The sequence below is a fragment of the Macaca nemestrina genome, chromosome 17 (genome assembly GCF_043159975.1).
Source record: "Macaca nemestrina isolate mMacNem1 chromosome 17, mMacNem.hap1, whole genome shotgun sequence".
In the NCBI taxonomy this organism is placed as follows: Eukaryota; Metazoa; Chordata; class Mammalia; order Primates; family Cercopithecidae; genus Macaca; species Macaca nemestrina.
Window position 1 is genome coordinate 7,661,065 of NC_092141.1, and position 22,177 is coordinate 7,683,241.

Genomic DNA, 22,177 nt, shown 5'->3' on the forward strand with positions numbered 1-22,177 from the left:
ACGCGAGGGCGAATCTATAAGAGGCGTCGTTCGGCGAGTTCGCTGCTCAGAAGCGCCGAGAGCGCGGCCGGGACGGTTGGAGAAGAAGGCGGCTCCCGGAAGGGGGAGAGACAAACTGCCGTAACCTCTGCCGTTCAGGAGCCTGGTTACTTATTTATTCGTTACCCTTTTTCTTCTTCCTCCCCCAAAAACCTTTTCCTTTTCCCCTTCTTTTTTTTTCTTTTTTGGGAGCTGAACAATTTCCGGTAAGGGAAAGAAGGGCTCCTTTCGCTCCTTATTTCCCCGCCTCCTTCCCTCCCCCACCTTCCCCTCCTCCGGCTTTTTCCTCCCAACTCGGGGAGGTCCTTCCCGGTGGCCGCCCTGACGAGGTCTGAGCACCTAGGCGGAGGCGGCGCAGGCTTTTTGTAGTGAGGTTTGCGCCTGCGCAACGCGCCTGCCTCCGCCATGCACGGGGGTGGCCCCCCTTCGGGGGACAGCGCATGCCCGCTGCGCACCATCAAGAGAGTCCAGTTCGGAGTCTTGAGTCCGGATGAACTGGTAAGAGGCTCTGCCCTCCCCTTCCTCCCTCCTTCCCTGGCGGGCGGGGCCGGACGGGGGCTGCGGAAACTTGGCGCTTTCTCGCTGCCTATGGGTGACGGGCCAGGAGCATGGCTCAGCAGCGCCAAGGCTGTGCAGGCGCCAGTCTCGGGCCTCCCAGAGTTGTATTTTGCAAAGAGTTGAGCAAACTTAGCGCTTTGTCCGAGACAGGGGGCTGGCTGGAGGGTAAGAAGGAGAGAGAGAAGGGTGACTGATTTCCCACTCCAGAGTTACCGACGTTAAAGGCGATCAGACGAATCCTAGGGAGTGTTTACAAGTTTGGTTAAGAAGCCAAACCCCAGGTAGCTTCCTCCTCTTCTGTAATACAAATATTAATTGAGTGCCTGCTGTATTGTAGACAGAAGAGACTCTGGGGTTACAGAGGTGAACACGACAGACCAGGACCTTAAAGAGCACTGTCTGTGGGAAAGGGCAGGCGGTAAACACGAATACAATAAATGAACAAGATAATTCAGTTAATGGCAATTGTCTCGAGTAGAGTGAAACGGGGTAATGCCACGGAGGGTCACTGAGCTGGGGCTACTTTATTTTTTTGTTTTTATCTTATTTTATTTTTTTGAGACTGGGTCTTGCTCTGTCGCCCAGGCTGGAGTGCAATGGCAGGATCTCGGCTCACTGCAACCTCCGCCTCCCGGGTTCAAGCGGTTCTCCTGCCTCAGCCTCCTGACTAGCTGGGATTACAGGCATGCGCCACCATGCCCCGTTAATTGTTGTATTTTTAGTAGAGGAGGGGTTTCGCCATGTTGGCCAGGCTGGTCTCGAACGCCTGCCCTCAGGTGATCCCCCCCCCTTTTTTTTTGGTTTTTGGTTTTTTGTCTTTTTGAGACGGAGTTTCGCTCTTGTTTCCCAGGCCGGAGTGCAGTGGCTGAACTCCTGACTTCAGGTGAACCACCCACCTCGGCCTCTCAAAGTGCTGGGATTACAGGCGTGAGCCACCGCGCCCAGCCGAGGTGGGGCTACTTTTGATGGGATGGTGTTAGGGTCTGGGAAGGCCTGTCTGAGAAGACTTTACCCGAATGATGAGAGGCAGCCAGTCATCGAAGCCGTAGTTTCTATGGCGAGAGCTTTTCCGGCAGAGGAAATAGCAAGTGCAAAGGGCCTGAGGGAGAAATGAACTTGGGCTTGTCCTAGAGGGTGAAAGGCGGCCGGTGTGGCTGAGGTTTAGTGGATGAGAGAAGAAGAGTTTTACAGAAATTGGCTGGAGAAGCATGGGATATTGTATATTATGTTAAGGAGTCAGGACTTAATTCTATTTTCAGTAGGTAGTCCTTGGACAGTTATAAACAGGAGAGTGACAGCAAACTCGCATTGGAAAAAATACTGCTGTAGTTGCTCTATGAAGAACTGATGCGGGAGGAGGAGAGACCAGAGAGAGGAGGGCAGTCCTAGGGGAGAGCTATTGGTGACTTGGACTTCTTCCCTTGTGGAGCTAAGTAGAGGGAGCCCACTGGCTGGAAAGAATGGAGTTAAGTGGCTGTTTGTGGATAGAGACCATTTTGCTGGAAGAAAATTCAGCTATGTGAGGAGTCAGAACGTCCTGACCTCACACCATACCACAGAATCAGTTCCAGATGAAGTTAAGACTTAAATCTAAAAAAACCCATAAAATAATAGAAAAAAATAGAAGGCTTTTGCAGGGCTCATACCAGAGACAGAAGTCCTTAATAGTAGTTAATTACAGGTAAGTTTTATGGAATGCCTAAAATGAGCTAAACGTTATATATAAGGAAGACCAAGGCAGATTTCACTACGTAAAAATAAGAGCCACTTCTGTTTGCAGAGGCACTGTGGCAAAGCTGAAAAACAGATCAGGAAACAATACTTGCAATTATGCAGACAAGGTTAAATTTATCGATGTACAAGGAACACTTACAAATCAGTAAAGAAAGTACCTATCTACTAGAAAAATGGGTAAAGGAGATGAATAGGCAGTTCACAGAAGTAGTGCAAATGGCCAACAAAGAGTTGGCTTTCTAATTAAAAAGATCCAGATTAAAATAAAATTATTTCTCTTATCCAACTTTTTTTCCCTGCTGCAAAAATATTGGGAAATAGACATGCTTATACATTTTTGGTAGAAAGATAGATTGGTAAAACCTTTTTGGAGGATGGTCTGACAGGTTTTTTTTTGTTTTTTTGTTTTTTTGTTTTTTTTGGGTTTTTTTTATTTATTTATTTTTTTGGGATGGAGTCTGGCTCTGTCGCCCAGGCTGGAGTGCAGTGGCCAGATCTCAGCTCACTGCAAGCTCCGCCTCCTGGGTTTAAGCCATTCTCCTGCCTCAGCCTCCCGAGTAGCTGGGACTACAGGCGCCCGCCACCTCGCCCGGCTAGTTTTTTTTTTTGTATTTTTTAGTAGAGACGGAGTTTCACCGTGTTCGCCAGGATGGTCTCGATCTCCTGACCTCGTGATCCGCCCGTCTCGGCCTCCCAAAGTGCTGGGATTACAGGCTTGAGCCACCGCGCCCGGCCTTTTGTTTTTTTTTGAGACGGAATCTCACTCTTGTCACCCAGGCTGGAGTGTAGTGGCACAATCTTGGCTCACTGCAACCTCCACCTCCCGGGTTCAAGAGAGCCTCCTGCCTCAGCCTCCCGATTAGCTGGGATTACAGGTGTGTGCCACAACGTCTGTCTATTTTTTGTATTTTGTATTTTTATATTTTGTATTTAGTATTTTGTATTTTGTATTTAGTATTTTTGTATTTAGTAGCTATCCGGGGTTTGGCTTCTTAACCAAACTTGTAAAGACTCCCTAGGATTCGTCTGATTGCCTTTAACATCGGTAACTCTGGAGTGGGAAATCATGTTACCCAGGCTGGTCTTGAACTCCTGACCTCAGGGGACCCGCCTACCTTGGCCTCCCAAAGTGCTGGGATTACAGGCATGAGCCGCCATGCCTGGCCTCTGGTCTGACAATTTTATCAATTTTTAATATGTGAATCATTTGATCAAGCATTACCACTTACAAAAATTCATCCTCGGCCGGGCGCGGTGGCTCACGCCTGTAATCCCAGCACTTTGGGAGGCCGAGGCGGGCGGATCACAAGGTCAGGAGATCGAGACCACGGTGAAACCCCGTCTCTACTAAAAATACAAAAAATTAGCCGGGCGCGGTTGTGGGCGCCTGTAGTCCCAGCTACTCAGGAGGCTGAGGCAGGAGAATGGCGTGAACCCGGGAGGCGGAGCTTGCAGTGAGCCGAGATCGCGCCACTGCACTCCAGCCTGGGCGACAGAGCGAGACTCCGTCTCAAAAAAAAAAAAAAAAAAATTCATCCTTAGGTTAAAAAAGCTTAATTCTCCCTTTCCCAGTTTTGCATGGTTTAGTAAATGTTTCTCCATCCATTTGCTCAGGCCAAAAACCTAAAAGCCATCTTTGATTCTCTTTCTCACAATCTCCACTTAGTCCATCTGCCAGAGTGTCAGTTCTACTTTTCAAAGTATGCCTGGAATCCAGCCATTTATGACCATCACCACCACCGTGTCCCACCATATTCCACCTTACTGTCATCTTTCCTGTGGAGTGCTATAGTAGCCCTAGTTGGTCTTCCTACAGTTTCCAAGAACAGCTAGAGCAGGCTAGAGAGAGCTCTTCATTCCTTCCCTTCCCTGCATGGAATCCTCTCCAGAGGTTTCAGGACTCCTTATTCTGACCTATAAAGTGCTGTTTTATCTGGCTCCTGCTTGCCTCTCCATCTCATTACTAGTCTCTTCTTTGCTTTTCTTGAACCATGCTGACTGCTTGCTCCTCTAACACTGCAAGCTTATTCCCACCTCAAGGACTTTATTATTCACTATTCATCCTGCTTGGAACAACATTGCTCAGACCGCTTCTCTGCATGCCTGTTCCTTTATATCTGTTCTCTGTTGAAATTGAATTTTTTTTTTTTTTTTTGACACAGGGTCTCCCTCTGTACCCCAGGCTGCAGTGCAGTGGCTCGATCACAGCTCACTGCAGCCTCTTGGGCTCAATAGATGCTCCCAGGCCAGGTACAGTGGCTCACGTCTGTGATCCCAGCACTTTGGGAGGCCGAGGTGGGCAGATCACGAGGTCAGGAGTTTGAGACCAGCCTGGCCAAAATAGTGAAACTCTGTCTTTACTAAAAATACAAAAATTAGCTGGGTGTGTTGGCACACCCCTATAATCCCAGCTACTCAGGAGGCTGAGGCAGGAGAATCGCTTTAACCTGGGAGGTGGAGGTTGCAGTGAGCCGAGGCCGTGCCATTGCACTCCAGCCTGGGCGACAGAGTGAGACTTGGTCTCAAAAAAAAAAAAGATGCTCCCACCTCAGACCCCCAAGCCCCATCTCAGTAGCTGGGACTATAGGCTTGTACCCCCATGCCTGTCTAATTTTTAAATTTGTTGTAGAGATGGGTTCTCACTGTGTTACCCAGGCCGGTGAACTGGGCTCAAGCGATCCCCTTGCTTGGCCTCCCAAAGTGCTGGGATTCGAAGCATGAGCCACTGCGCCTGGCTGATGTCATATCTTTAGGAGCGCTTCCCTGACCACTCTGTTTAAATAGCATCCCCTGCCCTGCCCTTGCTTTCTCTCATCATTCTCTGCTATATTTTCCTTCACAGCCTGTCACTCCAGAAAGGATTAGTTTTTCTGTCTTTTGCTTCCTTGCTAGAGAATGGATTTCATGAGGGACCTTGTCTGTGTTATTCATGTTCCCTCAGTATCTCAAGTAGTGCCTGGCACATGATAGACATGTAATAAAAATGAGTTGAATAAACAAGTGAATGAAATAATGGGACAAATATGCATAGATAATGTAGAAGGACTTTTATTGCAACATTGTTTGAAAGTGACGATTATAAATCAGTATTTACTAATAGGAATCTTGGTGAATAACTTAGGGTGTATTATTACCATGTAAGAGAAGAACTTCCCAATAGGGTCCCACACGGTGCTGTTGCCCTGAGACACTGTGGCACACGTTCACAGTGGGTACAGTGAGGTATTTTAAGTTTCCAAGAGAAGCACAGGTACATTTGTCAGATACCCTGGAACTCCTAGTTCCTGGTAGTTCCATTTCAACATTAGATGGTGCCAAATCCCTTTCTATGATGTCATATTTTTGTGAAGCTGGGTTTTTAGCAGTTGCTAAGTACAGGCAAAAATCAGTTTCTAGAAGAAATAAAGGTGGTGCTGTTTAGTCTGATTTCCAAGGTTTGAGAGGTGCACTGCCTAACGGTCGCCATAAGTGAGTGAGATGGTTATTTGGGAAAGAAAGAAGAATGTTATTTTGTTTTAATATATTAAAATAGTATTTTCAACTTATGTGTATTTTTTCAAATGGCTAGTTAAGTTTCTTTTTTTGTTTGTTTGTTTGTTTGTTTGTTTGTTTGTTTTTGAGATGGAGTCTGGCTCTGTCGCCCAGGCTGGAGTGCAGTGGCGTGATCTCGGCTCACTGCAAGCTCCGCCTCCTGCTTTCATGCCATTCTCCTGCTTCAGCCTCCTGAGTAGTTGGGACTACAGGCGCCTGTCACCACGCCTGGCTAATTTTTTGTGGCTAATTAAGTTTCTAGGACATAAATGCTTAAGTTGTTTGCGCCTAGGTGCTTAATAAGTCACTGTCTTTTCTTTGAGACGGAGTCTTTCTCTGTTGCCTAGGCTGGAGTGCAGAGGTGAGATCTCAGCTCACTATAACCTCTGCCTCCTGGGTTCAAGCTATTCTCCTGCCTCAGCCTCTCAAGCAGCTGAGATCACAGGCACTCGCCACCACACCCGGCAATTTTTGTATTTTTGGTAGAGATAGGATTTCACCACATTGACCAGACCAGTCTCAAACTTCTGACCTCAAGTGATCTGCCCATCTTGGCCTCCCAGAGTGCTGGGATTACAGGTGTGAGCCAGCGCGCTCGGCTGTGGCTCTCGTTTGACCTAGTGAGTGCTGTGAGAGTTACTGAAATGGAAGGGCACTGTGGGCTGATAATGTTAGGGAATCTGTGGATAAATGAAAAAGTTACTCAAGAGTGTGCAGAGTCAAGGCCTTATGTTAAAATGGGAACATATTTACATTTTTTTTAAAGCATGGGAAAAAAAATGGGTGCTGTGACTCATGCCTGTAATCCTAGCACTTTGGGAGCCTGAGGCAGGAGGATCACTTGAGGCCTGGAGTTCAAGACCAGCCTGGACAACAGAGCAAGACCCTATCTCAATTAAAAAATAATAATAACAAATGAACTTAGCACAGTGGCTCACACCTGTAATCTTCGGGAGGCCAAGGTGGGCAGATCCCTGAGGGTCAGGAGTTCAAGACCATCCTGTCCAGCATAGTGAAACCCCATCTCTACTAAAAATAACAAAAATTCGCTGGGTGTAGTGGCGGGCACCTGTAATCCCAGCTACTTGGGAGGCTGAGGCATATGAACCACTTAAACCTGGTAGGCAGAGGTTGTACTGACCCGAGATTGAATAATAACAAAAGTATGAGACACTGTTGACAAAGGTCTACCAGAGTCATTTCTGGGGTGTAGGATTGTTGGGCTTTGGTAGTGCTCTGTATGTCTGTGGTTCATATGATGTCTGTATTTTGAGGGACCAACAGATGGTTCAGTTTTGGGTAGAAGGATGGGTGAGGGTGAGTGAGGGACCTCCTGTTGTGAAATAGGTGGTATTTTAGGCTAAAATGTTTTACAGAAGTCTTGGGGGTCAGAGTATGTGGAGGTACAGAGGGCTCTTTGAATTGGCTTTGAGATAGAGCTGTTGTCCTTGCTATTAGAAGATGGATTTAGATGTTGCTAGGTGAGGGTAAGGTTGCAAGGAGGTACTAGAGCTTTGTATAGCATGTGCACAAAATTTTGGGAAAAGATGGTGCTGGATTTCATTCGCAGTAGTTGACCCCTATTTATTATTAAAAACAACTGTCTGGCCAGGCGTGGTGGCTCACGCCTGTAATCCCAGCACTTTGGGAGGCTGAGTCGGGTGGATCACAAGGTCAGGAGATAGAGACCATTCTGGCTAATACGGTGAAACCCCGGCTCTACTAAAAATACAAAAAATTAGCCAGGTGCTGTGGCGAGTGCCTGTAGCCCCAGCTACTCATGAGGCTGATGCAGGAGAAAGTCGTGAACCCAGGAGGCGGAGCTTGCAGTGAGCCAAGATCGCATCACTGCACTCCAGCCTGGGTGACAGAGCCAGACTCCATCTCAAAAAAATAAATAAATAAAATAAATAAAAACAGCTGTCTACCATGGAATGCATAACTTATTTATATTCTGACTTATTTAAATAAGGATTTAAAGCAGTATTCTTTTTCCTTTTTTTTTTTTTTTTTTTTTTTTTGATATGGAGTGTAGCTCTATTGCCCAGGCTGGAGTACAGTGGCACCGTCTCTGCACACTGCAACCTCTGCCTCTCAGACTCAAACGATTCTTCTGCCTCAGCCTCCCGAGTAGCAGGGACTACAGGAGTGTGCCACCACACCCAGCTAATTTTTTTTTTTTTTTTTTTTTTTTTGTATTTTTAGTAGAAACAGAATTTTACCGTGTTGTCCAGACTGGTCTTGAACTTCTGACCTCGTGATCCACCTGCCTTGGCCTCCCAAAGTGCTGGGATTACAGGCGTGAGCCACTGGACCTGGCCTGATTTTTGTATTTTTATTAGAGACAGGGTTTTACCATGTTGGCCAGGCTGGTCTCAAACTCCTGACCTCTGGTGATCTGCCTGCGTTGGCCTCCCACAGTGCTGGGATTATAGGCTTGAGCCACTGCGCCTGGCCAGTAATGTAGAGTGTGGGCTACATTGATGAGTCAGAAGATGATCCCTGTGTTCAAATTATTTCTTGTGAGGGATTTCCTATGTATGCAGCAAATAGTTGCTGAGCCCTCACCGTATGTTGGTTACTGTGCTAGGTGCTGAGGATATGAAAAGAAAACATGACCCTTGCCCTCAAGGATTACAGTCCAATGGGAGAGACAGATGTGTCACCAAGTAATTAAAATTGGGCTGAGAACCTTGCTGGGGTGTGCATAAGGCTAGGAAGAATTAGAGAAGACTCATAAGGAGGTGACCTCTGAACTGGGTCTTAAAGAATAAATGGAAGTTGGCCGGGCGCGGTGGCTCAAGCCTGTAATCCCAGCACTTTGGGAGGCCGAGGCGGGCGGATCACGAGGTCAGGAGATCGAGACCATCCTGGCTAACACGGTGAAACCCCGTCTCTACTAAAAATACAAAAAGAAATTAGCCGGGCGTGGTGGCGGGTGCCTGTAGTCCCAGCTACTCCGGAGGCTGAGGCAGGAGAATGGCGTGAACCCGGGAGGCGGAGCTTGCAGTGAGCCGAGATCGCGCCACTGCACTCCAGTCTGGGCGACAGAGCGAGACTCTGTCTCAAAAAAAAAAAAAAAGAATAAATGGAAGTTTACTCCCAAGGGGGCATGTGGAGCAAAAGGAATTTTGAGAAATCTATTGTATTTAGAACATAAATGTGAGAGGTGGGTAGGAGAATGTGGTACCAAGTAAAGCTGTAAAAGAGACTTGAAGCCAAGTTATAATAAGGACCTTGTTAGCTTTGCTAAAGGCAGAGGAAAGAGAATGAGTATTTACTGAGATTCAATGACAGCCCTTTTGTTCTGTGACCTCAGGGGCAGAACCCAAAGAGAACCCAGCCTGACTGGCCACCCCCTCAAGTGTTTAACCTTTATCCTGTAGGCAGTGAGAACCAGTGTTGGCCGAAGGGTTTGGGGCTAAAGCAGTTATAATTTAAAATATAATTTAAATTATATAAATATATAATTTAAAATGACACTTTGAGACTAGGTGCAGTGGCTCACACCTGTAATCCCAGCACTTAGGGAGGCTAAGGTGAGTGGATCACTTGAGGCCAGGAGTTTGAGACTGTCCTGGCCAACATGGTGAAACCCTATCTCTACTAAAAATACAAAAATTAGCCAGGCGTGGTGGTGGGCACCTGTAATCCCAGCTACTTGGGAGGCTGAGGCACAAGAATCACTTAACCTGAGAGTCAGAAGTTTCAGTGAGCCAAGATTGCGCCACTGCACTCCAGCCGGGGTGACAGAGCAAGACCCTCTCTCAAAAATAAATAAATAAATGAATAAATAAATAAATGAGAGTTCATGAACTTGGTGGTGGAAGGATAGCTCTTCTCATTAACCAGGATATGCGTGTCTGCTGTCACCCTCTGACCCAGTCTCAGAAAGCCTGGAAGCAGAATTAGTTATTAGAAGGGTGGTTGGCTTGGTCGGCCTAGACTTTGAGCAGACAGAGGTTGAAAATGTTGAGCGGGATCTCTCCTAGGCCCCTCTGCAGTGTCTGTTCTGGAGGCCAGATTTGTACTGCCTTTTTTTTTTTTTTTTTTTTCTTTTGGTCTTTCATTCAAGGTGAACAATCCCCTTCATGTTTCTCACCAGACACAAAGCAGCTGATGAGATTCCAGCTTTGCAAATGTAGTCATACTCGAGGACTGTCTCCCTGAGATTTCGTCAGGTCATGTTGATGAGAGTTTTGAACCTGTCTGAGGCTGAGAGGTGTTCAGAACTTCTTCAGCTTTGCATCTGTAGAGCATTTTGGTTTCTACCCAGCAGTGGCCAATCAGATCTATTATGAGGGGATTACTGGTTTGACTGTCAGAAGGTAACCTCTCTTCTTCCAGGTTTTTTGAGGGTACCTCCCTGCAGTGGAGAGTCGTAAGCAGCAGGTCAATTTAACAGACATTTATCAGGAGCCTGCCACGTTTCAGGCAGGCACATGGGATTCAGGATGGTTGAGGGATTCTGCCTGCCGGAGAGGTGCTTATAGTTACAGGAAAGATAGACACCTATAGGTCATTTTATTGCATTGTTGTATGTGCAGTGACAGAGGGGCTGTGGAAGCACAGAGGAGGGGTGCCTGTCTATTTTGGGGAGGCTGTGAAAAGGCTTCCTGGAGGAAGCAGTGCCTGAGCCAAGTCTTGAAATAGGAGTTTTGCAGTGGGAAAAGCATTCCAAGCAGAGGCGCTAGCATATGAAAACCCCAGAGGAGGCCAGGCGTGGTGGCTCACACCTGTAATCTCAGCACTTTGGGAGGCCGAGGCGGGCGGCTCATGAGGTCAGGGGATCAAGACCATCCTGGCTAACACGGTGAAACCCTGTCTCTACTAAAAAATACAAAAAATTAGCTGGGCATGGTGGCGGGCACCTGTAGTCCCAGTTACTTAGGAGGCTGAGGCAGGAGAATGGCGTGAACCCAGGAGGCGGAGCTTGCAGTGAGCCGAGATCGCACTACTACTCTCTAGCCTGGGCGACAGAGCGAGACTCTGTCCAAAAAAAAAAAAAAAAAACAACCTAGAGGAGTGCAGCACGGGTTGTGCTGGGTGATAGGGAACTCCAAGGGATTGGTACTGAGGAGTGAACAGGAAGGTGTGGAGCACCAGGGAAATGAAGGTTGAGAACATCATAAAATCCTTTGGTAAGCTGTCCTCCTGAGTTTGGATGTCAGTCTGAGGAAAAAAGGGTATGCATGATTACATTTTTATTTTATTTTATTATTTATTTTTATTTTATTTATTTTTGGCACACATTTTCATTTTAGAATGAGCACCCCAGTTGTCGTGTAGAAGGACTGGAGAGAGACAGGCCTGGTGACCTGTTGTAGACTACAAAGGAAGGGCCTGAACTAGGGCAGTGGTGGTGGGGATGGAGAAGAGAGGCAAGATTCAAGAAACACTTAGGAGGCCAGGCATGGTGGCATATGCGTGTAATCCCAGCTAAGATCCCGCCACTGTACTCCAGCCTGGATGACAGAGCGAGACTTCTCAAAAAAAAAAAAAAAATAAATAAATAAAGGAGGTAAAAGTGACCAGTACCTGGTGAATGATTGAATAATAATAATAATGTCCATTCAAAAAGCACCAATTACATCCTGGACTTAAGCTAGCTAATTAAGTCCTTAATGGTTACATAGTTAATAAGTAGTAGAGTCAGAATTCCAAATCAAGGGTCCCTGAGAGCTAAGTCCATGTTCTTTGAACTGTTTTATGCTTGAAGGTAAGGAAAAGTAAGCATAGGTTTCTGAATCTGGGGTGGAGACTAAAAGAGAGGCTTTTGTGGAAAAGGGAGTTTGCTTTTAGACATGTTTAATTTGATTTTTGGTGGAATGTTTGCAAGGGAGTTCAGTAGGTAGTTAAATATGTGAACCCAAAGTCCAGAAGAAAAGTGAGGCCTCCTGGAGTTAGAGAGTTGAGAATGAGTATCCAAGCATACGTTGGAGATACTGTGAGTTTGGTTCCAGCCCACCGCAATGAAGCAAGTCACATGAAGTTTTTTGGTTGCCCTGTGCATATAAGTTATGTTTCTACTATGCTGTAGTTTACTAAGTGTAAGTGTGCGATAGCATTACACCTTTTTTTGTTTGTTTGTTTGAGACAGAGTTTTGCTCTGTCACCCAGGCTGGAGTGCAGTGGCATGATCTCGGCTCACTGTAACCTCCGCCTCCCAGGTTCAAGCGATTCTCCTGCCTTAGCCTCCCGAGTAGCTGGGATTACAGGTGCCCACCACCACGCCCAGCTAATTTTTTTGTATTTTTAGTAGAGATGGGGTTTCACCATGTTGGCCAGGCTGGTCTTGAACTCCTGACCTCAGGTGATCCACCCGTCTCAGCCTCCCAGAGGGCTGGGATTATGGGTGTGAGCTGCCACACGCAGCGTATCTGCTTCTGAGTTCTTCTGTTTCCTCTACTGAAATGTCCCCATCAAGTCCTGGCTCTACCTTTCTTGGGATTCCAGCTATTCACTTTTGCTTCAAATCATTTCCACCAACCTGTCTTCCTAGCACCTGTTTCTGCAGTCTTTTAATAAAATCTCCGGCCAGGCATGGTGGCTCACGCCTGTAATCCTAGCACTTTGGGAGGCGGAAGCAGGCAGATCACAAAGTCAAGAGACCATCCTGGCCAACCTGGTGAAACCCTATCTCTGCTAAAAATACAAAAATTGGCTGGATGTGGTGGCGCTCACCTGTAGTCCCAGCTACTTGGGAGGCTGAGGCAGGAGAGTTGCTTGAACCCCGGAGTCGGAGGTTGCAGTGAGCAGAGATTGAGGCACTGCACTCCAGCCTGGCGACAGAGCGAGACTGCATCTCAAAATAAAACAAAACAAGAAATAAAATCTCCATCTGGACACGAAAAGGTTCAAGCAGGTCAGGCCTTGAGAAGGAGGGCATGACGAAGATGAGGGTAAAGAGACAGGACTGCATCTCTGAGTGCCTCATTTCTTACCAGGGGCTTGAGTTGGTGGGGCATGTGTTGGTGCAGAACACCTGAGCTGTCATGGCAAGGATACAGGTACAGAGAGGCTCCTGCCAGGATCTCAGATTCATGAGCTTGATTTCTGCTTGGGAGGAACAAATAAAGCATTGTTTTGTTTTTTTGTTTTTCCTGAAACAACTTTTATTTCTTTTTGTGGCTAAATCCTGTGAATGTCAGAGACCTAGAATTCAACCCAGATTGAAGTCTGGGGTTCATGTCCTAGTGGCAGGTGATTTGTATGGAACCCTGGGTCGACCATTATCCAGTGTGAGTGCTTTTCCTGCCTCAGTGACTAGAATAAGCCTCTGACTTGGAATATTCAACTTTGGCCTTTTCAGAAGTGTATACACACCAATCCCCCATTCCCCTCACTCCAGGCTGAACTTAGTTCTTCTGTAAGTAGTTCAGGGTTTTCCCAGACCTTAGTCCAGAGCTCCCCAGCCACAAAGGCTAGAAACTAGGAACGCTCTTCAGTTGTTGGCCTTTCTTTGTTTGCAGAAGCGAATGTCTGTGACGGAGGGTGGCATCAAATACCCAGAGACGACTGAGGGAGGCCGCCCCAAGCTTGGGGGGCTGATGGACCCGAGGCAGGGGGTGATTGAGCGGACTGGCCGCTGCCAGACATGCGCAGGTCAGTGCTGGGGACTGGGTGGGATCCCAAAGGGAGGTGGGTTGGGTCCTCAAAGAAAACTAGGGTCAACACCTGGAGGCCTCTGAGATGAGTGGGAGCTGGGAGGAAAGCACTGGGTGTATGTCCCACAGGAAACATGACAGAGTGTCCTGGCCACTTTGGCCACATTGAACTGGCCAAGCCTGTGTTTCACGTGGGCTTCCTGGTGAAGACAATGAAGGTTTTGCGCTGTGTCTGCTTCTTCTGCTCCAAACTGCTTGTGGACTCTGTGAGTGGGGAACAGGCTCTGGTCTGGGTGGGGGGGTGCTTGGTAGGGGGACAGCTTCAACTGACCCTGCTCTGCCCTGTCCCCAGAACAACCCAAAGATCAAGGACATCCTGTCTAAGTCCAAGGGACAGCCCAAGAAGCGGCTCACACATGTCTACGACCTTTGCAAGGGCAAAAACATCTGCGAGGGTGGGGAGGAGATGGATAACAAGTTTGGTGTGGAACAACCTGAGGGTGACGAGGATCTGACCAAAGAAAAGGTGACTGGGACTGGCAGAGACTTTTGGGAAGGAGGGGTCAGAGGCCTGGAGGGAGGAAACTGGAAGGGAAGGATGTGGCGGAACAGGAGGGGTTGGCCTGGTGTGGAGGGAAATGACCCAAGCTCTGGACTCTGATGGTCCCTGTCTTTCCTCGGAAGGGCCATGGTGGCTGTGGGCGGTACCAGCCCAGGATCCGGCGTTCCGGCCTAGAGCTGTATGCGGAATGGAAGCATGTTAATGAGGACTCTCAGGAGAAGAAGATCCTGCTGAGTCCAGAGCGAGTGCATGAGATCTTCAAACGCATCTCAGATGAGGAGTGTTTTGTGCTGGGCATGGAGCCCCGCTATGCACGACCAGAGTGGATGATTGTCACAGTGCTGCCTGTGCCCCCACTCTCCGTGCGGCCTGCTGTTGTGATGCAGGGCTCTGCTCGTAACCAGGTCAGTGGCTCCAGGGCTCTGCCTGTTAGCTGGAGGGTGAGGTGTCTAAAGGGAGGAAGCGCTGTAGGTGAGGCTGGGGTGTGCCTGGGGGATGGATGGATGGACCTGGGTTTGAAAATCCCCTGCCACTTACTAGCTGTATGGCCTTTAATGAGTCCCTTCACGTGGTTAAAGGCCACAAAGGTGTTTCTGAGTCTATAAATGATAGTGGGCAGTCCTGCCTCCTGGGGCGTGTGAGGATGAGAGCTGTGCTGTGTGCCTGGCACGTGCCTGCCAAGCGCTGGCAGTGGTGGCTGGACCATGATGATTCTGACTTCCTGCCTCAGGATGACCTGACTCACAAACTGGCTGACATTGTGAAGATCAACAATCAGCTGCGGCGCAATGAGCAGAACGGCGCAGCGGCCCATGTCATTGCAGAGGATGTGAAGCTCCTCCAGTTCCATGTGGCCACCATGGTGGACAATGAGCTGCCTGGCTTGCCCCGTGTGAGTCAGCATGCTCCCCACCCCTCTGTGGATTGGAGCCAGGGTGGGGGCTAGCATGAGGCCTCAGAGCTCTGGAAGAGGGCCCAGTGCTGACTTTCTGGGTTGCCCCCACCCTGTGTTTTTTCCTCACAGGCCATGCAGAAGTCTGGGCGTCCCCTCAAGTCCTTGAAACAGCGGTTGAAGGGCAAGGAAGGCCGGGTGCGAGGGAACCTGATGGGCAAACGAGTGGACTTCTCGGCCCGCACTGTCATCACCCCCGACCCCAACCTCTCCATCGACCAGGTCGGCGTGCCCCGCTCCATTGCCGCCAATATGACCTTTGCGGAGATTGTCACCCCTTTCAACATTGACAGGTGTGTCTCCGTTGGAAAGCCCTTCCCAGAATGGCTAGGGAAGACATGGCCTCAGTGGCAAGGCTTCGAGAGTCTGCTCATCCTACCTTGGGTGTGGGCTTGGAGCAAGGAGGAGTTGAAGTTCTGAAGTTTAACTTCCACTCAGGGCTCTGGGGTGAGGGTGGCTGTAGGGGCTTTTTAGGAAGCATTGAGTTCATTGCACCTCTTTCCTTCCTAGACTTCAAGAACTAGTGCGCAGGGGGAACAGCCAGTACCCGGGGGCCAAGTACATCATCCGAGACAATGGCGATCGCATTGACTTGCGTTTCCACCCCAAGCCCAGTGACCTTCACCTGCAGACCGGCTATAAGGCACGTAGCAGGCCAGGGCCTCTCTCAGCCACCTGAACAGAAAGCTTTCTGAAATGGGGCAGGCTGGGATAGGCCATCTGAGTCTGTCTTGTTCATTGGGATCCAGACTTGACTGTCTTGTTAAAGGCTACTGCTGCCTAGGTGTACAGGGAGCTGCTGGCCTCTGGCGTTCAGGGTGGGGGTGGCATAAACCCAGGGGCAGCATGCACATGGCAAGGAAGAGGGATCTGTGGAGCAGCAGTGCAGAAGGCTTTATGTTCGAAATGTCTCTTTTTTTTCCCCGACTGAGTTCCTTGAGATTGATGGATGCTGTGTATCATTCATCCCTGATAACCTGGTGTTTGGCCCAGGGCCTTGTCCAGAGGAGTGTTTTTAAGTGTTTCAAGTGAATTAGCACCGTGGTATCATCTCAGTTTGCAAAGGACTTTATTTATTTAAGAAGAAGACAGTATTGCTCTATCACCCAGGTTGGAGTGCAGAGTGCAGTGCTATGATCTTGGCTCACTGCAACCTCCACCTCCCAGGCTCAAGCAATTCTCCTGCCCCAGCCTCCCGAGTAACTGGGATTACAGGCACGCGCCACCACGCCCAGCTAATTTTTGTATTTTTAGTGGAGACGGGGTTTCACCGTGTTGACCAGGCTGGTCTCAAACAAATGACGTGCCCGCCTCAGCTTCCCAGAGTGCTTGGATTATAGGCGTGAGCCACCGCGCCCGACCTGCAAAGGATTTTAGGTCCATTGTCCTTTCATTCTTAGATACCTCCTTCACTGAGACCTTTTCCTTACCTCACCTCCCTAGGTGGAACGGCACATGTGTGATGGGGACATTGTTATCTTCAACCGGCAGCCAACTCTGCACAAAATGTCCATGATGGGGCATCGGGTCCGCATCCTCCCCTGGTCTACCTTTCGCTTGAATCTGAGGTCAGTCCCTGGCTGAGGGAAGCAGGTTGGAACTGGGGGGAGGCCAGTGGCGGGTGCCAGGCCGGGTGGCTCCTCGAGGTTTCGCTGCAGACATCTTCCCAACCCTGACTTTTCTCTTTCACTGTAGTGTGACAACTCCATACAATGCAGACTTTGATGGGGATGAGATGAACTTGCACCTGCCGCAGTCTCTGGAGACGCGGGCAGAGATCCAGGAGCTGGCCATGGTTCCTCGCATGATTGTCACCCCCCAGAGCAACCGGCCTGTCATGGGTATCGTGCAGGACACACTCACAGCAGTGCGCAAATTCACCAAGAGAGACGTCTTCCTGGAGCGGGTGTGTGTCCAAATGGAAACCTGGCTCACATGGGCGGTGGGGCTCCTGGATGCAAGGTGGAGGCTGGGAGGAAGAGCTGTGTGTTTTTTCCTGACTTACCCAGCAGTGGTCTGTGAGATTGCCTTTTCTGGTGGGCGAACCAAAAGGGGGTTAGGAAAACTCAGAGGCCAGAAAGGTGTAAGGCATTAATTCCTCATTTAATTCCTTAAAATTTCTTTCTTTTTTTTCTTTTTTTTTTTTTTTGAGACAGTCTTGCTCTGTTCCCCAGGCTGGAGTGCAGTGGCGTGTTCTCAGCTCACTGCAGGCTCCATCTCCTGGGTTCCTGCCATTCTCCTGCCTCAGCCTCCTGAGTAGCTGGGACTACAGGTGCTTGCCACCACGCCCGGCTAATTTTCTGTATTTTTTAGTGGAGACGGTGTTTCACCGTGTTAGCCAGGATGGTCTCGATCTCCTGACATTGTGATCTGCCTGCCTCGGCCTCCCAAAGTGCTGGGATTACGGGCGTGAGCCACTGCGCCCAGCTAATTCCTTAAAATTTCATGTAATACCTGGTATTGTCTGTAAAGGAAAGGTAAACAGAAAAATAAGTAGGACCTGGTTAAAATTTTATTTTTGTATTTTAACCTTCACTTATTTTCTAATTATTAAAATAAATTTATGCTTATTAAAGAACAAAAACAAAAATTTCGCTATTACAACGAATTTTTAACTGAAAGTTTTTGCGACTGGGCATGGTGACTCACACTTGTAATTCTAGCACTTTGGGAGGCCAAGGCAGGCACATCATTTGAGGCCAGAGGTTGGAGACAGCCCTGACCAACATGGAGAAACCCCATCTCTACCAACAATACAAAAATTAGCCAGACGTGGTGGCAGGTGCCTGTAACCCCAGCTACTTGAGAGGCTGTGGCAGGAGAATTGCGTGACCCCAGGAGGCGGAGGTTGCAGTGAGCCCTGATCGCACCATTGCCCTCCAGCCTGGGTAACAGCGCAAGACCCTGTCTCAAAAATAAAAGTTTGGAAAAAACTTCTCCTGTCATCTTTGCCTCCAAAATCTGGCTTTCTCCCTTGGGCAGGGAAACCTCCCCAACATTTCTCTCTCATCCCTGAGATGTGGGGCCTGCAGTCTGACTTCCTGTCTACGTTACTTTGTCTCACAGGGTGAAGTGATGAACCTCCTGATGTTCCTGTCAACGTGGGACGGGAAGGTGCCGCAGCCGGCCATCCTGAAGCCCCGGCCCCTGTGGACAGGCAAGCAGATCTTCTCCCTCATCATACCTGGTCACATCAATTGTATCCGTACCCACAGCACCCACCCCGATGATGAAGACAGTGGCCCTTACAAGCACATCTCTCCTGGGGACACTAAGGTAGGGCCTGGTTTGTGGTTATGTGGGGACAGAATCTGGACATAGGAGCCAGCACCAGAGCGGGGGACCTGAGTGGGTGCTTTGTCCTTAGGTGGTGGTGGAGAACGGGGAGCTGATCATGGGCATCCTGTGTAAGAAGTCTCTGGGCACGTCAGCTGGTTCCCTGGTCCACATATCCTACCTAGAGATGGGCCATGACATCACTCGCCTCTTCTACTCCAACATTCAGACCGTCATTAACAACTGGCTCCTCATCGAGGGTGAGCATGGAGGCGTGGTACCAGGACCTTTCTATGAATTCTCTTAACTTCTTACTGTCCTTCCATCCCTTTCTTTCCTCCTTGGATTTGGTGCCCCCTGCTTCTACTGTTGGCTATAATTATTCCATTCCATGTTTCTTAGAGGTCCAAAGGGGTTTGCTGATGCCTTTCCCTGTCTCTAGGTCATACCATTGGCATTGGGGACTCCATTGCTGATTCTAAGACTTACCAGGACATTCAGAACACTATTAAGAAGGCCAAGCAGGATGTAATAGAGGTGAGAGGGAAGGCCACCAGAGATGGAATAAGGGGTTTCCAGGGACTTTGAAGTTAGCATCATCAAGAGCAAAGGGAGTGTAAAGTTAGAGGGAAGAGGCGGGGAGTAGGGATTGATGTCTCACCAAGAGCTCTGCCTCCAGGTCATCGAGAAGGCACACAACAACGAGCTGGAGCCCACCCCAGGGAACACTCTGCGGCAGACCTTTGAGAATCAGGTGAACCGCATTCTTAATGATGCCCGAGACAAGACTGGCTCCTCTGCTCAGAAATCCCTGTCTGAATACAACAACTTCAAGTCTATGGTCGTGTCTGGAGCTAAAGGTTCCAAGATTAACATCTCCCAGGTGAGGAGCCTTGTCTTTCCACATACGGGGCCACACTGAAGTCTGGGAGGAGGAAGGAAGGTGTTTGCATATATTAGGGTCAGGAGGATCACTGGAGTTGGGAAGAAATCTTGGGAACTGTTACTCTTTTTTTTTTTTTTTTTTGAGACGGAGTCTCACTCTGTCACCCAGGCTGGAGTGCAGTGGCGCGATCTCGGCTCACTGCAAGCTCCGCCTCCCGGGTTCACGCCATTCTCCCGCCTCAGCCTCCGAGTAGCTGGGACTACAGGCGCCCGCCACCGCACCCGGCTAGTTTTTTGTATTTTTAGTAGAGACAGGGTTTCACCATGTTAGCCAGGATGGTCTCGATCTCCTGACCTCGTGATCCACCCGCCTCGGCCTCCCAAAGTGCTGGGATTACAGGCTTGAGCCACCGCGCCCGGCCGGGAATTGTTATTCTTAAGGCAGAGGGAATTCAGTACACCCCACCTTTCTGTTTCCCAGGTCATTGCTGTCGTCGGGCAGCAGAACGTGGAGGGCAAACGGATTCCATTTGGCTTCAAGCACCGGACTCTGCCTCACTTCATCAAGGATGACTACGGGCCCGAGAGCCGTGGCTTTGTGGAGAACTCCTACCTAGCCGGCCTCACCCCCACCGAGTTCTTTTTCCACGCCATGGGGGGTCGTGAGGGGCTCATTGACACGGCTGTCAAGACTGCTGAGACTGGTGAGGCTTTCCTTAGGGGTCTTCCTTGGGCTGTTACCAGGGACTGCTGCAGGCTGAGAAACCCCTGACAGGTGGGGAGTGGAAATGCTCAGGCTCCTATTCCCAGGGTATAATTCTGGCCCTTGTGGAAAGAATAGAGACTCAAGAGTAGGCAAACACCCTTGTTTGGATTGCTGTGCAGCATTCCGCAGTGCAGGGATAGAGCTTTCCAGGGCTCTGCTGGCCTGTCCCATTGGGGTGGTGCCTGCTGGGCTTTTTGTCCATCTAGTGGTAGACACTGAGTTTTCATTCAAAGGCCCTAGACAAAGGGAATACTAGCTGACTCTTTTGAGAGTCAGGTAGGTTACGGCCCCAGCCTGGGTCTTTGGGCTTTGTCATCCCCTTTTTGCCTTGGGTCCTACAACTGATTACTTCCCTCCAGGATACATCCAGCGGCGACTGATCAAGTCCATGGAGTCAGTGATGGTGAAGTACGACGCGACTGTGAGGAACTCCATCAACCAGGTGGTGCAGCTGCGCTATGGCGAAGACGGCCTGGCAGGCGAGAGCGTTGAGTTCCAGAACCTGGCTACGCTGAAACCTTCCAACAAGGCTTTTGAGAAGAAGTGAGGAGGCGGGCAGGCGGGTGGTTCTCGCCCCTGGGGCTCAGGGCCTGAGTAGTAGGATTCCTATACCTATTCCAGAGAGATAGCCTGGTATGTGTCTTGCACTAGAGCTTACCTTTCAACGTCCTTTTCCCACCTATCTGAAACAGCTGTGTGACACGGGGGAGGAGATGGATGGAGGTGGATTTAAGATCAGTCCCCATTTTGTCCCTGCCAATATTATAAAGCAGATGCAGAGGGGTGGGCCTGTACTCAGGTCCCACTGGCAGTCCTTGGGCCTGAATTTTTCTCTGTCCAAGATTCTTGCCTCCAAACCACTGTACCTGGTCGGCTGTGCACATTTGGGAACCTTAGAGCGCATTTTGTGGGGACCAAGGTCCCAGAGCCTACCTGCCCACTGGCTACCCCTTGCACTTCCAGGTTCCGCTTTGATTATACCAATGAGAGGGCCCTGCGGCGCACTCTGCAGGAGGACCTGGTGAAGGACGTGCTGAGCAACGCACACATACAGAACGAGTTGGAGCGGGAATTTGAGCGGATGCGGGAGGATCGGGAGGTGCTCAGGGTCATCTTCCCAACTGGAGACAGCAAGGTGTGTGTGGCTGGGAAGTGCTAACACTAGAGATGTGCCTCCCTGGATGGCTGTCCCCAGACACAACCCTCCCTCCATATCCTCCTCCCTCAGGTTGTCCTCCCCTGTAACCTGCTGCGGATGATCTGGAACGCTCAGAAAATCTTCCACATCAACCCACGCCTTCCCTCCGACCTGCACCCCATCAAAGTGGTGGAGGGTGAGTACCTGCTTAGGGGTCTCCCAGCCAGGCTAGGGGATAGGAGACTGCTGGGCCCTGGTCTGATGATCTCCTCACCTCTAATTGGTCCCCAGGAGTCAAGGAATTGAGCAAGAAGCTGGTGATTGTGAATGGGGATGACCCACTAAGTCGGCAGGCCCAGGAAAATGCCACGCTGCTCTTCAACATCCACCTGCGGTCCACGTTGTGTTCCCGCCGCATGGCGGAGGAGTTTCGGCTCAGTGGGGAGGCCTTCGACTGGCTGCTTGGGGAGATTGAGTCCAAGTTCAACCAAGCTATTGTGAGTGTTGTTTTCCTCCTTTTACCTGTTGACTTCTGTGGTTTCCAAGAAGAGCCCACTTCTGTCCACAATCACCTAATAATAGTTGTCATTCATGGAGAGACTACTGTGTACCTTACCAAGTCCTGTGTTTGGGCCATTATCCGTTTGTACCATCATGGCTTTAAAACACTCCTAGCGTGGGAGGGTTTGTTAGTCCCACGTTGCAGAGAAAAACTGAGGTTTGGGCTGGGCGCGGTGGCCCATGCCTGTAATCCCAGCACTTTGGGAGGCCGAGGCAGTCGGATCACAAAGTCAAGAGATGGAGACCATCCTGGCCAACATGGTGAAACCCTGTCTCTACTAAAAATACAAAAATTAGCTGGGTGTGGTGGCGTGCACCTGTAGTCCCAGCTACTCTCGGGAGGCTGAGGCAGGAGAATCACTTGAACCCTTGGAGGCGGAGGTTGCAGTGAGCTGAGATCATGCCACTGCACTCCATCCTGGTGACAGAGCGAGACTCCGTCAAAAAAAAAAACAAAAAAACTCAGGCTTGGAGAGAGAGACTGGATTGTTTGATGGTCATATAGGAAGTAAGTGGCATGACTAGGATATGACATAGAATTCTTTTTTTTCTTCTTCTTCCCTACACT

General features: G+C 49.4%; 1 protein-coding gene across 1 annotated transcript in view; it reads left to right on the forward strand.

Moving 5' to 3' along the window:
• Positions 1 to 32: 32 nt before the first annotated feature.
• The window catches only part of LOC105473570 (RNA polymerase II subunit A), a 33,505-nt gene continuing 11,360 nt past the window's right edge, over positions 33 to 22,177 (forward strand). The window contains exons 1-19 of the mRNA XM_011727395.3: positions 33 to 537; positions 13,335 to 13,467; positions 13,599 to 13,735; positions 13,822 to 13,995; positions 14,154 to 14,435; positions 14,762 to 14,923; positions 15,056 to 15,276; positions 15,494 to 15,626; positions 16,427 to 16,551; positions 16,679 to 16,889; positions 18,050 to 18,259; positions 18,351 to 18,519; positions 18,702 to 18,796; positions 18,939 to 19,142; positions 19,626 to 19,848; positions 20,270 to 20,453; positions 20,874 to 21,045; positions 21,139 to 21,244; positions 21,340 to 21,545. Of these exons, the coding sequence (XP_011725697.2) occupies positions 445 to 537; positions 13,335 to 13,467; positions 13,599 to 13,735; positions 13,822 to 13,995; positions 14,154 to 14,435; positions 14,762 to 14,923; positions 15,056 to 15,276; positions 15,494 to 15,626; positions 16,427 to 16,551; positions 16,679 to 16,889; positions 18,050 to 18,259; positions 18,351 to 18,519; positions 18,702 to 18,796; positions 18,939 to 19,142; positions 19,626 to 19,848; positions 20,270 to 20,453; positions 20,874 to 21,045; positions 21,139 to 21,244; positions 21,340 to 21,545 (3,240 nt within the window). The 5' untranslated portion in view covers positions 33 to 444. The remainder of the gene's footprint in view (positions 538 to 13,334; positions 13,468 to 13,598; positions 13,736 to 13,821; positions 13,996 to 14,153; positions 14,436 to 14,761; positions 14,924 to 15,055; positions 15,277 to 15,493; positions 15,627 to 16,426; positions 16,552 to 16,678; positions 16,890 to 18,049; positions 18,260 to 18,350; positions 18,520 to 18,701; positions 18,797 to 18,938; positions 19,143 to 19,625; positions 19,849 to 20,269; positions 20,454 to 20,873; positions 21,046 to 21,138; positions 21,245 to 21,339; positions 21,546 to 22,177) is intronic.